Genomic DNA, 13,760 nt, shown 5'->3' on the forward strand with positions numbered 1-13,760 from the left:
GTTCTTGGTTGTTGGTTTTTTGGTTTTTGTTCTTTTTTGTTTTGTTTCTTATAAGGTGCACCTTTATAATTTTGTGGCACTGCATTCTTTTACTTGTTCCAGCTGGCCCCAGGGGAGAGGCAGGAGAAAACAGAATTTTATCACTTTTGCTTAGAAAGCGTCTTTTGAAGCTTGTCCTTGGAGAGATTTCTGTGTTTTGCTCTTCTCTTGCTGTTGCAAGTGTTTCATTGAATGATTGTTGCATACAGGAAGAATAATAGAGAGGCCTTTTTTAACAGATAAGACAAATCCATTCTCCAGAGTAGACAAACTAGCTAAATCATACTTAGAAGTTTTCTAACCTTTCCTTAACAATCTCCTGGAATACTAAGCTTCTATGAATTACCTTAATTCTGCATTACCTTAATTGTAGTGAAGAAGAGCTTAGATAGGACAGTACTGGACTTCTTATGTCCTTCCCAAAGCACATAAAGGATAATGATCCAGAGCCTATTTTGAATAGCAGCTATGTACAGCTTTCTAGTTCTCTTAATCATGCAGCTCACTATTCCTGTTTCTCGATTGCCTGTAATAAAATGCTGTCTTGAGATAATTTGGTCAGTTCGTTGAGACCATTTTGAATTTTATCCATAATGGATGAAATCTTTTCAGCCTTGCTAACTTGGTATTGTTTGCAAATTTTAACACATTGTATTTCCATCATTACAATGATTTTTATCATTAGCAAAATTATTTGAAATCACTAAGCCCATAAAAAATACCAAGAAACACTGTTTTTTCTGTATTGGCAGTAAAGCCTTTGTTATTGTTATGCACTCAGTATTGTTTAGCTATAGAAATTAAGTGTAGAAGTTGTTTGCTTGATGTAGAAAAGGAATATCTGATGTACATCTTGAAGGCTAATTCATTGACCTTTTTCTCTTGTTGCCAGACAGGCTCATTTTTGTGGGCTCTGTAAATATGAACAGGGATGATAAATGTTTCTACTTACAGTAGCAGTTCTGTCCTTGCAAATCTGTCTTCCCAAATGTGGCCATCAACTTTGGCTGTTTTCAGGCTTCCCTCAGACATGCAGATCAAGTGTTCCATGTGTGAGGTACTGTTGTCACAGAGGTGCTGAGACGCAGCAAGTGTTTCCCTATGTTGAAGTATGAGATGGACACTCTTTCACATGTTACGTATTTCTGTATGATGGATCTTTTTACTTCACATGTCCTGTAGGAGCTTTATTACAGTAAAAAACCAAACCAGAATTGTTTGGAATGTATTTTTACTAGATGCAGTTAAGACTGCTGACTGTTCTTTTATCAGTGCTGCTTACTAGTTGCTCAGAAATAGTAGTCTGTTACCTTTTCTTGAATTCCAGTAATTAATATTGATCCAGTCTATAATTCTTAGTTTTTAAAGCTGTGAATTCTTACCTTCCTGCTACACCTAACCAAACCTTTCATTATTTGCTTTTTGGATCTCATTTTGTATATTGAGATTCTGCTGTTCCTCCAAGATTCTGCTGTTCTATTGGTTAGATATTACATTTTTTTTGCCTTTTTTTGTCTCCTATGTGATCATTTCCATCTTAGTCACAACTGGATTTGGACAGATTAATTTCTTACAGTGCTTCCTTCAGACAACACTGAATCTAATGTGTTTTTGTTGCAGTTTAATTCATATGGCTTTCTAACACAGTGTAAGGAATTTGGTGAAGCTTCCTTTCTGAATGATCTGCTCTGCTCTTCTGTTTTTTCAAAGAACCGAGGTTTTGTTTTCCTAAATACCATCACTCATCTTTCCCTTATCGCTTATTTTCATAAGAATGCCATCTAGATAAGCTTTTCCATTACTTCTCTGACTTCACCTGATATATCAAAATTCAGTGCATTCACTGCAGTTTCTGCAGTGTTTCTCTCTGTGTTGTCCGAACAGACAGGACACAGTTAAACTGCTCCTTAGACTCTTCACGCTATGGAGCATTAACTTCTTCTGTAGATGTAAAAGGCTACAGTTTTAACCTTGTCTTCTGGACCTCAGTGGATGTTTGCATATATTGTGATCTTCATTCAGGGGCCACTTTATGAAAGAGGCACTTTGTTTTCCTCTCCCATCATATATAAAAATCAGGTCTTACCTAATGAAAAAGGGGAAAAAGCCCACTGGTTTCTATCCGCTGCTTTGAATTTGTAAAAGCAGGAAAAATTGTGTTGTGGTAGTTGGGCCTTTGCACTTTTTTGTCTGCGGTGTTTTGGTTGACTTTTTATAGTAGTATGTTTTATATGACACGAGCTAGAATGTATAAACTACAAATTGATTCAGCTTGGTCACATGGTCATTTTTTGCAGATAGAGCTGATTATAGAACACATGGAAGTTAAAAGACTTGGCAGTATTGACCTTGAAATAAATTGGAATGTTAAGTTGTAGATATGAAAGATTGAAAAAGCTCCATACCATGCATAAAAAAATTGATGATTTATTCTCTAAGGAGGTGCTGTGTGCCCAAGTATATATTAAGCATAAATTGGAGAAAAAACTCGATTTACTCTATTTTGGTTTTGTATTTTGCTTTCCTGTTTATTTGGTCTTTGAATATCTTATGGAGTTCTTTGCCAGGGTTCAGCTTTACTCTCTTGTAAGGCATGAATTTGGGCAAATTCCAGTGTATTGGATGTAGGAATGGATATTACATTAAACCATAGTTTAGAATAACTTGAGATTTTTGCAATTCCTCTGCAGTTAAGAATGTTCTGAGTTTAAATGCTATATATCCTAAATCTGATTAAGCCATATTTAGAAAGATCCCCTGTATTTCTTTTTAACTCAGTAAAACTTAATTCATGGTCTTTACAGAAGGCTGTTAAATATCTGAAACCAAAATAGTTTTCTCCTTCTGAATTAATCCACATTTGAAAATAAGACATAGTTTCTGGAGTATAGTAGTATCAGTAATATTGTATCAGTGTGCTAGTAATGGGGGGCATTTAGTCTTGGGACCTCAAAGACGTCTTGGTAAGTTCATCAATATATATTAATTATTACAGGTAAAGATACCATGCCGATCTTCCTTCTGTTCTGTGATGGCTTTTTACAGAGTTGAATGCTTCCTTGTGACAGGGTGACATTTTCTCCTAGGTTTGCTTTTACTGGTCAGGGACTTCTGTATTAGTATCATTAGCTTCCTGAATGTCCTTTGGTTAACTCAGTCCTGGGTTAGGAATATAAAAAAAATCCTGATTGATCAGTCCACAAGGATAAAGTTCAGTGTTCTGTCCCTAACAGTGACAATGGCAGGTGCTTTTGCAGGGAAGCAGTAGTGGTTTTAGCTATCACTTTCTGTGATCCATTCCCCTTGTACCCCCCCTCATCCACCTCAATCCAGAATTATCATGCAGGATGTTGGAAAAGAAAACACATCCTTGCTTAGTCTTTGTAGTGTTAGTGGATTTGGTATCCAGGCATTTGCTTAATCCAGTTTGTGAAGTGCAGGACATTTCTGTGTGAGAGTGATTCCAAAAGCATAATCAGCTCAGGTTAATTGCTGGAAGGCATTCTTGTTCCTTTAACCTTTCAGGATTAAGTATCTTGGTGCTCAAATACTCATTTTTCCCTCCCCTACCTGTAAGACAGAAACAAGGAGAGCAGAGGCAACAGATGTGTTGCAGTAGTATTACACTTACTATTCATTGTTTCTTTTAACCAGCCTGTTGAGTCTCAGTGGATAGGTAGTGGTGGTTTTGCTGGAATGGGAGACAAGACAGGAAAGCATGTTTATGGGTGAAGAAAGGCTACTTGCTTTGGGTTGGGATTTTGTTTTTCTGAATACTTGAAATGTGCTTCTTCCTGGATTTAAACTCAGGGCTTCATTGTGAAGAACTTCAGCTGGGTTTGAAGGACAGAAACACTGCAGTACCTACCTTGGGAATGGCTCACAAGGTGTTCTCTGGCACCAGTGCATTCTTCTCTGCCCCTGAATTTAAATATATTGTGGCTAGAATCTTGTGTGGGAATGGTGGCCAAGGATGTGAAACTTGAATCTGTGTCCACATAAACATCTTGGATTAAAATTTAGGAAGAGAATGTCACAAAATTAACGAATTTTAATTGCACTTTCAAAGTATTTCAGAAGAACAAAGTTAATTTTACTATGTTGAGCTTTTATTTTAAAATTACAGCTTTGGATCACATATTTGGGGAATGGAGGCTACTTGTAACTACCTGATGTAACATCTTTGAGGTTAATGTTAAATGAGCTTGAGACGAGAGACAAGGGGTGGAAATATACAGGTTTGGAGGAGGAATGTGTCACCCTACCACGTCATAGAGGAGCATGCTCTGTGTGGAGGACACTGTGGCTAACAAAAATGCTGGTTTGAGTCAAATCTCAGACAGCTAAAGAGACACATTTTTAAGCTATTTGCTTACAAGACAAATTTATTTTAATTCCATGTGCTGTGCTGGGGAACTTGCCATCTTATGTTGACAAATGAAGATGGGTCCACAACAGAAATGTTGCTGACTCTCTTACAGAAGGTGGCAGCTGGCGTTGCCCTTATTTACCGTTTCCCCCAGACAGAGGGAGGATTATTCAACACAAAGTTGTTGAAACAAGTTTCTATTGGTATTAAGTCATAGTTGTTCCCCTCCAGCCTGTTCTACAAGGCTATGATATAAATCTGGAAATTTCTTACAAGGTATTTAGCTGGTACCTGATAAGTTTATCAGATATCTTTGTTGTCTTAACAGGCATGGTCTTGGCTTACCTGATCTTGGGCTGGTTGCTTGTTTTAATGATGTCTTTGAGCATATCAGAACTTGTTTGGTTTTTTCTTTGAAATACTGGATTTTTAGTACTGTTGGAAGCATTAAAAGGTAGCCTTGTTTCGGAAAGCTTTATCATGATATTAAAAAATACAAAAAAAAACCCAAAAAACAACCCAAAACAACAACAACAAAAACCCAAAACAAACAAAACCGCCAAAACCTTACAAAATTGGACAGCTGGCTTATCAAATATGTGATGACTTAAGGTTGTTTAAAAATTTTGGTTTACCAAGCAGTTCAGAAAAATTAGTCCATGTAAGTAAGCATAATTTTAGTCCTGCAGAAAATTATTAAAAATTGTGAATTCACCAAATTTCCACTGAAAATTCTGTTTGTATTTGATTGCTCTCAGGACAGAGACATTAAACTTATCCACAAGGTGCAATCTAGCTTCATAGCTTTACTTACTATTACAGAACACTTTTGTCATGTCATTATTCCTGCAGTTTAAACAGCCCTTTTATCCTGTGCAGGATAAAAGACTTTCTTTCCAGCAGGTGGCTGGGGGTTGGTTGGTTTTGCTTTAAACTGAATAATCTGTACAGGTCTTTTGTCACTTTCATCAATAACACTTTCATTTTTTTAAAGAGAAGACAGTATAAATAGAAGTCTTCATAAAAGAACAAGATAAAACAGAGCTGATTTTTTACCTGGAATATCTGCATGTAATGTGTGGGATAGAGGGAGTCTTTATTTGGAACTGCGAATCAGAATACTCTGTGGATAAACACCTGGCTTTAAATGACAGAAGTGTGCATCAGCATAAAAAAGGTGTTGTCAAGAGAAACTTAAGTTTTAATTCTTTATCTTCAGTGCTCACCATGGCCTGATACTCCTACAACATTTGTAAACAACAGTCCTACTCCTGCTCCAACTTTCACCTCTGCTCAGCATAACACCTACAGTGTCCCAGACAGGTAAGTTTCTATTCTGTATCCCCATTAAAGGCAACATTTTAATCATGCTTATTCAAATTTTTTTCTCAGTAAATTCAACTGTGCTCTGTTTCACTGGTGAATTGGGAAATTGTTTTGAGCTATATATTCATTTTGGAGTATGACATTTGTATCACACAGTTCAGTTATAAGGTAACTGCTTCTGCCTCACCATCTTTCTTTCTTACTATACGTTTTTTAAAACAACTTCTTGTCCTTTGTCACATAGCAAATACTTTACTTTTTAACTGCTGTAATTTAGTCTTTGTCTATGGAAACTATTTTTAGCTTTCTTCAGTAAGAACAGTCTTCATCTCCATCATACACCGTATAATTTGCCAGAAAAAGCCCCAACAAATATCTTCAAAAGCTTTTCAACAAAAATTGCATTGGTAAAAACTTTTTGTATTGAGGCATTAATTAAACTACTGTAATCAAACCTGCACTGCATCCAAAAATTACTGACAGTGGTGTCATCTGATCCATATACTGTGGAATGGTCTCTTTCTTAAGTTTACCAAGTTGCATTCTTTTAATTCTTTCAACTGTCATATTTATTGTTTTGGAAACTTCAAGTTAATTTTCAACAATGCTTAAATATTTTGGTTTATAGAATTCTAGTAATACTTGGTCTTGTTTTTTATCTGTAGCAATTCTTCCTCCCCAAATCATCAAGGAGATGGAACCTCTCAAGGGTCAGGAGACGTGAGTGTTTGCTTTCTGATATTGATCATAAGTGTGTTTGTATAGCTGTCTCAGAATACTTGATTTACAGTTGATGTTAGTAGGTCCTAAGAAAGGTTGAACTGAGGGAGATTTTTTTCATTGCTTGGATTTTGTTTGGGTTTTTTAGTATCCAAATTCTCATATTCAATGTTGTTTCTTACAGCAGCTTCATCCTTCAGCCACAATCCAAGAAACTCAGCAATGGTTGCTCAAGAATAGATTCTCTGCCTATACAAGGCTTTTTTCAAATTTCTCAGGTATCTATTAGTTTACTTTTTTCTTTCTTTGTGTTACTGAGCGGGTTCTGTGTAGGAAAAGAGTTCTCTAAGAACATGATGACATACATATTTGTGCAAATTTATTTACTAATTTGCTGGTTAAAGGGTGGTGCAGTTCCCACTGTATGTCTGAACACAAGACGTGGCAATAGGCTGTGTTTTGCTGTTTGCTTCTTCAGTCTTCTTTGGAATTGTGCAAAGGGTGGCATGACATTGTACTCACCATAAGTCAATTCCTTTTTCTTCGGTGGCACTTGATGGGAACAGTGTTGTGAATGCTGCCAGCTCTCTTCTTCTTGGCTTAGCTCATGCTTATGTCAGGATTCCCTTCATACCAGACTTTTTCTCTGGGAAGGTTTATTCTTCTGCTCCTGGTTAGTTTTTGACCTGTGCTTCTTGTATGAGGGTTGCTGAGCATTCTCAATAAACTTTAGTACCAAATTTCTAACAAAGTCTCTTGGAAGACTTTTCTTCTTTTTCATTATTATCTTTATAAATGTCAGGTGCAAGCTGCCTGGCATTATTTTGAAGCAAGAGGTGTGGTATATGTGACTTTTATTATACTACCTCAAGTCTGGTTTTGGTTTGTTGTGGGGGTTTTTTTTGTGTTTTTGGTGGTGTTTTGGTTTTTTGGTGTTTGTTTGGTTTTGTTTGTTTGTTTGTTTGTTTTTACTGTAGTATTTAAGGGCTGTGATCATTCATTTTTGCTTGCTTTTATTTGTGCATTCCTGGATAGTCTGTGGAGTGTTTTCATGCATCAAGACTATTTCTTCCCTTTTCCCCACTCATCTCTTACAATGACTTATGTTTCAGAGTGTTTTCTTTGCTGACACTCATGCTGCTTCTCAGAAGAATCTGTCCTCCTATTTTTTGCTTCAGCAGCACCCCCTCTACCCAAGTGCACTGTCGTAACTCAAGTACACAGAGGAAGTGATAGATGGGTGGTTGAATGTCTGGGGTAATTCACTGTGTGACAAATATTTTTACTCTGGATTTTGCATGTGTTCAAAATACACTACCCTGGGTGCCAGCAAAAATAATTTTTTGTCTCTGGAACAGTCATCTCTCTCCACAGAAATGGAGTGCTTTGCAGACTTCTTGTACTGTTTCAAAGGTGTAAACACCATCAACTGTAACTCACCACCTTTGGAAAACAGGTTGATTTATTTGGCACTCACTAGAGCCTGGTCTGAATTTTACTTATTGCTGTGTCCCAAATTCCTTTTCTGTCATGGTGAAGTTTGTTACTCTTGGTTTAAATGAACGTACAGTTTATTTTAGAAAGAATTGATGTGCTACAGTAATTGTCATTAAATCCTCATGTGTTTGTCCAGGTGCTGATTTATTAAAGCTGACAAGAGAAGATCTGGTACAAATCTGTGGTCCAGCCGATGGAATTCGGCTGTATAATGCACTGAAATCCAGGTGATGTGCTGATTGTGAGGCTGAGGGAGTTGAGGTGGGGGATTCTAGAACTGGGAGATTTGGGAAGTTAGTGTCAGAATAGGCCTTGGTGCCTGTGTGATCTGCCTCCGGGGTTGGCCGCACAGGACACACGCGGGAGGTGTGTCCTGTGCACACCTCCAGGGCAGGCCCAGGTGAGGTGCAGGTGGGCTGTAAGGCTGCAGCAGTGCAGTTGGGCCCTGCCAGTTTCTTGGATATGGATGGATTTATTGCCAGGACAAAAAGCTGGTCATTTGGGGAGCTAAGAACAACCTGAGGCCTTTTGAGGTATTTTTGAGGTACAGGTATTGAGTGCTGCCACAGGCAGCATCCCAGGGGGTGTCTGATTCTGTCTGAAATGGGTGTTCAGAACCTTTGGCCCTTCTGGAGGAACTGGTGTTGTTACTCAGTAGTCCTGTTGCAGGAGTCCAACAAGCAGCATCTGTAGGAGCTCTGAAAGGATTGAAATGTTTAAATTCAGCAGCATCTGAGAGACCACTTCCTTAGAGATTAATTTAACTTTTTGGGCTCAAGGATAAAAAACATACCAAGTGTACCGTTAGCATAACAAACCTGCAGTTGTGGCACATCAGCCTCTGTATTTGCAGGGCACGAAGCCGTTTGTGTGACTGTGATTTCCTTGGCTTGCAGGTCCGTGAGGCCCCGTTTAACAATCTACGTGTGCCAGGAGCCCCTGCGGAGCCTACAACTGGAATGCCAGGACGCGGGCAGCGGCGACAGCAACGGTGCAATATACGGTACGGCACGGCTGGGCTCACTGCAGGACACCAGGATGGGTGGGAAAGGGAAAACAGCAGGGAGGAGCCTGCACTGCTGTGCCTGGCGTACAGAGCAACCCTGGGAAGTTGTCACTATAGCTGAACAGCCATATTGCTGCTTCAACAGCACACAGCAAACAGAACCTGAAACCTCTCAAGGTTAAACCACTGAGCGTTTTCAGTCCATTGATAAAACTAACTAATTACATGGCTGTGAATGAAGGAGCTGTGGAATCAGCTGGGCATGTTGTTACAGACAAGGTATCAATCATAAAAATGTAGGTGCATGTCAAAGCTACATGCAAATAAAACAGTTCTTTGCCATTTTGTTAAATTTTGCTGTCATTTTCTGTGCAACTGAACTAAAACTACAGAGACTGCACAAGGAAAAACATCCAAGTAGTGAATGGGCTCTTGATTTTAGTATTATTTTCTTGACAGGTGTTGATTCAACACAGATAGAAACATAACTGTTTATTTGTAAATTCATGTCACATTTATTTGTAAATTCATGTCACCCTTACAATTAAGAGAATGGAGCAATTTGAAATTATTCTTTTCTTGCTTTTGGCTTTGAGAGACCTCTCTCCCCAGCTGAAATCTGCACAGGCTACTTCAACAGTGCTTGTGGATTTTCCGTGCAAGAATTGAGGTGGAGGAGGATCTGCAAATAAAATACTGCTGCTGTCAAGTACATCTTTTTACTCAGAATATCCTCAGGCCAGAACGTGCAAACTTAGAGCTGCCAAGAGTTTCTTGGACTGTTAAATAAAGATATAGAACTGTAAATACAAGTTTCAAAGTGAACAGCTGCTTTGTCTTACTGTTCTGTTTGCTGTGTTGCATTCAGCTCTGAGATGATCTGTAGAAGGTTTATTCAGACAGTTGCAGAAGTCTTTAATTACCAGAAACCCAAAATCTACATCTGTATTTAAAGCAACAGCATAGGCACATAAGTAGGATGTAAGTATTACCTGATTCTTTTGGGACTGCCCAAAATTGCTTTTCAAAACCATCTTTAGGTGACGCTCTCAAGATCCATTTTTAAGTTTGTTTGACATGACTGTGCCTTTTTTTGCAGGATGCAGGAAAAAAATGTGGAAGTCTGAGAGCAAATAGAAACTTCCCCCTATCAGAGTTGTGTTTATGACTTTTTCCTGAAAGAAAAGTTAGGGCAGCTCATGATTTTAGTGAGAACAGGGAGAGAGTAAACCAGAAGTTTTAGGTTTTAAAATTTCTGAAAGCCTGGAGTATAAAAAATTCAGGTATTTTTCATATAGTTATTGTTATCCATTAGTATCATGCTTATGTAAATGATTTTTTTCTTGCAGTTTATCATGCAATCTACTTAGAGGAGATGGCAGCCTCAGAAGTCACACGCAAGCTTGCTTTGGCATTTAATATTCCTTTGCATCAGATCAACCAAGTTTACAGACAGGGTCCCACAGGTATCCACATCCTTGTTAGTGATCAGGTAATTGAAATTTTATTTTCTTGGCATTTTATTTATGACTAGGAGTGGAGGGTTTTCTTATGCTTGCTTATTTATTACCGTTTTTTCTGTTTGATAGTGCAATCCCAGTATTTTCTGACATTTAGAGGTTTTTTTTCCTTTACAATAAAATAAACAGAAGGATTCTTTAAATGTGACTCTTCCTCTGCCTGGCTAAACTGAAACTATGGGAAGACACAGGCAGCTGGTTTATACAGTTCTGAGAAGCTGCAGCAATTATTCAGTACATATTTATTCTCCCAAAGGCAGGGAGCATTTAAACACTGTTGAACTCTGCTTGTTCAAGTATTTGCTCCACAAAGTTCCAAAAACACAACCAGCAGTAATCGGGTCCCAGCTGGTTGTCACAAGAGTAAAAAGCAGTATTTTAATAGTAATGGATTTTAATTTGGTATATGCTTGTCACTTGCTGAACAAAACAAAAAATACAGAATTGCATACAAAAGGCTGTATTTAATTATCAGGCTTGTTGAGGGTTGTTTTTGTTTTGTGTTTTGAATCGGTCATACTCAGAGAGTTTTGAAACTTTGTTTCTTGTAGATGGTTCAAAACTTTCAAGACGAGAGTTGTTTCTTATTCACCACAATAAAAGGTACGTTGTCTTTTCTTACAGTCTAAAACTTAATTGTTTATTCCAGCAAGGAGCCTTCCTTAAAAATAATAAAAGTTTTGCATACACAATGGCAGATGATATTCAGAGTTCTTCCTCTCCTAGCCAGATTTCAACTTCTGTGTAGCATCTCAGGCTCTTCTCCAAGCTTTCAGTTCAGAACCAGTGCAGGATTCAGTAACAAACCTTATGTAAAATTCAGTCAGCCATCACTGGATCATGATGTTGCTAAAAATTGTTGAGAATGGTGACGTTTCAAAGTAGGTAAAAAAAATACCAAAATCCTGGCAGTAGTACCTCTGAAGTTCAGAAACTGAATCTTAACTGAGTCCTGAGAATGAGCAGAACTGAGCATAACATTCTGTTCTTTCTCTGCTAGTCAACAGTCATCTTCAGTAGGCTGTTTTTGAATCCCACTCTCTTACAGAACTCCAATTTATTTCTGATACAAGTTGCCAGCAAATGGCTCTAACCAGTGGACAAGTTTGATTCTGTGCAAACTTTACCTACAGAAACTGTCCCTATTTGAAGGTCCACTTAAAAATCATTAATCGTAACATTTTTGTTTAGCACAAGTAGAAAACTTTTAAGTTCTTGTTGTAGATGAGTTTATTTTCAAAACCAAGTCCATACTTGGATGTTTTGGTGCATTGGCTTGTATTTCTGTGATTCTGTTCAAGAAAGACAAACTGACATTTCCTTCGTCTTTTTCAGCTGAAAATGGAGAAGGCTTCCATATAATTCTGAAGTGACATCACACACTTGCTAGACTGATACTCCAATGCAGAATGAAATCCTGCCTAAAGATTATGAAGATCATCCAAAACCTTAGATCTAACTTCACTGTATAAGATGTTTCATATTGAAAACACAAAATGACCTTTCTAATGAGCTGTTTGATAGGTGAACTTTCTTATCACTGCCATAGCTAAGTGTCCTCATGAGAGGTATAATGCCATGACAGCTTCTGTACAGGCATGGAAGACAATGTAAGCAAAGGTGCTTGCCCTTCACTGAAATAAGGCAAACTATGGCCAGTAGATACAGTTTATAGAAGTGAAGCAGTGCTGCTTCTCTGTTATCTGTATCCAGTTGGAGATGAATGTAAACTTATTTTGGGGCATTTACCTTTCTGTGCCAGTTTGTCTATTACGTGCTTGTACCTTACGCTGGTTTTATTTTTTGATGTTAGCAGAGCACATGCTAATCTGTGTGGAGATGAGTAGTTAAGGTGATAGTGATCAGGTTGTCAGGTCTTTGAGAGTAAAGCTGTCAAAACAGCTTCCCGTGTAAATTGTGTATAAGAGTGTATGTAAGAAGTGTAAATGCCAGAACAGGGCTTTTAAGAAGCCCTAGACAGATGCAATATATGCATGCAGCAAACTGCATTATCAATAGTACCTTATTGGAGGGATTAATATAAATCCTATGGGGTACCAAGTAATTGTGTTTTGCTTTAATGAATTTAATGGAAAAAAATTGCCTATGCATCCTTTATGTTTAGTTTCCTAGGTTCTCTGCGGAGCACTGCTGCAGTTTAACTCTTTGCTTGTAAAATTGTGGGTTTAAAAGTACTGGCAGTGAGAAGTGGGGTTTTCAGTGGAATTATGCTGATGAGGGAAGATGACCCACTGGCACCACAGGGCTGTCATAGCTTTCAGCAGCATCGAATAAATTGCTTGAGAAACACTAAATACACACCCTGTAAGTCTCCTTCCCAGCAGGTGAATGCCCTGCTGGAGCTCCTATTCTGGACAAATCTCTTCTTACCTTTTCAGTTGACCACCTTTCTGTACCCTCCATCCATCCATACTGTACACCTGTTACAGTGCCTCTTCCATATGACCAAATATTTCCTTTTCTCTGAAACAGGCAATGTGCTTTCTTGGTATTTTGGATGTGTCTTGTAAAGTCATGGCACAGCATTTCCTAGGCTAACATTAAGTTTCAGTTGATTAGGTACTTAGAGGGGAGTATTTCCAGAGGTAGTAGGTGACAGTTTCAGAGCTGTTATTCTGTGCCTTTGGAAAGTTCCAACTTGATCTCTGGCTTAAAAGCTTGGGAAGACTTTGCTTTTTATGCTGCGGTGTTCCATGTAAACCAATACTACAGCATGTAAAAAAGCAACTTTGACTTTTTCATTTCCCCTTTCATAACTGGCTCAAGTGCTTAGCAGAAAAGCTTCTGAAAGCTGTAGCATTTTGAAAGTTTAAATTCATCAAACCTAGAGTTTTTTTCCTATTTTTGGTTTGGGTTTTTTTTCTGCACTGAAAGTTAAATTTTATGTACTTAAACATTTCTGCCTATAAGTTGTTCATTTTTAGGTATTGTTTGGTCCTAGTATTTTCCTGAACTGACATTTGTGTCTTTTTAGCTCACACCATATTCAAATCCAAATGTTTTATAAAAGTGGAAAAATCCTTGATTGGAAAGTATCCAAATATCTAATTTTAAAGAATATTGAAAGTTGTACAGTAGTTTGTCCAGCTCACTTGAAATTGGAATTAAATTATGGCACCAGCAAATGGCTTTTGTTTTTTAATAAGATGTACACATTTCAATTTAAGTATAATAAATGTTTTTCAATAATTTTGTAAATGTGCTTTTCTTTTTGCTTACTTCTCTTTTTCCCCCCACCCACATTAGAGACAGTCCATTGTTA

General features: G+C 37.8%; 2 protein-coding genes across 4 annotated transcripts in view; one reads left to right on the forward strand and one right to left on the reverse strand.

Annotated features, from left to right (window-relative positions):
- The window catches only part of UBP1 (upstream binding protein 1), a 35,887-nt gene extending 22,191 nt beyond the window's left edge, over positions 1-13,696 (forward strand). For 2 of the 3 annotated variants that reach the window (XM_066322384.1, XM_066322405.1), the window contains 8 exons: positions 5,628-5,731; positions 6,400-6,454; positions 6,639-6,732; positions 8,088-8,178; positions 8,848-8,954; positions 10,307-10,449; positions 11,029-11,080; positions 11,813-13,696. In XM_066322384.1, coding sequence (XP_066178481.1) covers positions 5,628-5,731; positions 6,400-6,454; positions 6,639-6,732; positions 8,088-8,178; positions 8,848-8,954; positions 10,307-10,449; positions 11,029-11,080; positions 11,813-11,850 — 684 coding nt within the window. In that variant the 3' untranslated portion in view covers positions 11,851-13,696. The remainder of the gene's footprint in view (positions 1-5,627; positions 5,732-6,399; positions 6,455-6,638; positions 6,733-8,087; positions 8,179-8,847; positions 8,955-10,306; positions 10,450-11,028; positions 11,081-11,812) is intronic. The other variant, XM_066322394.1, reaches the window with a different exon arrangement.
- Positions 1-13,760, reverse strand: part of FBXL2 (F-box and leucine rich repeat protein 2) — a 411,994-nt gene that overhangs the window by 346,266 nt on the left and 51,968 nt on the right. The gene's annotated exons all lie outside the window — the stretch shown is intronic.

Source organism: Sylvia atricapilla, chromosome 1 (assembly GCF_009819655.1).
Source record: "Sylvia atricapilla isolate bSylAtr1 chromosome 1, bSylAtr1.pri, whole genome shotgun sequence".
Taxonomy (NCBI): Eukaryota; Metazoa; Chordata; class Aves; order Passeriformes; family Sylviidae; genus Sylvia; species Sylvia atricapilla.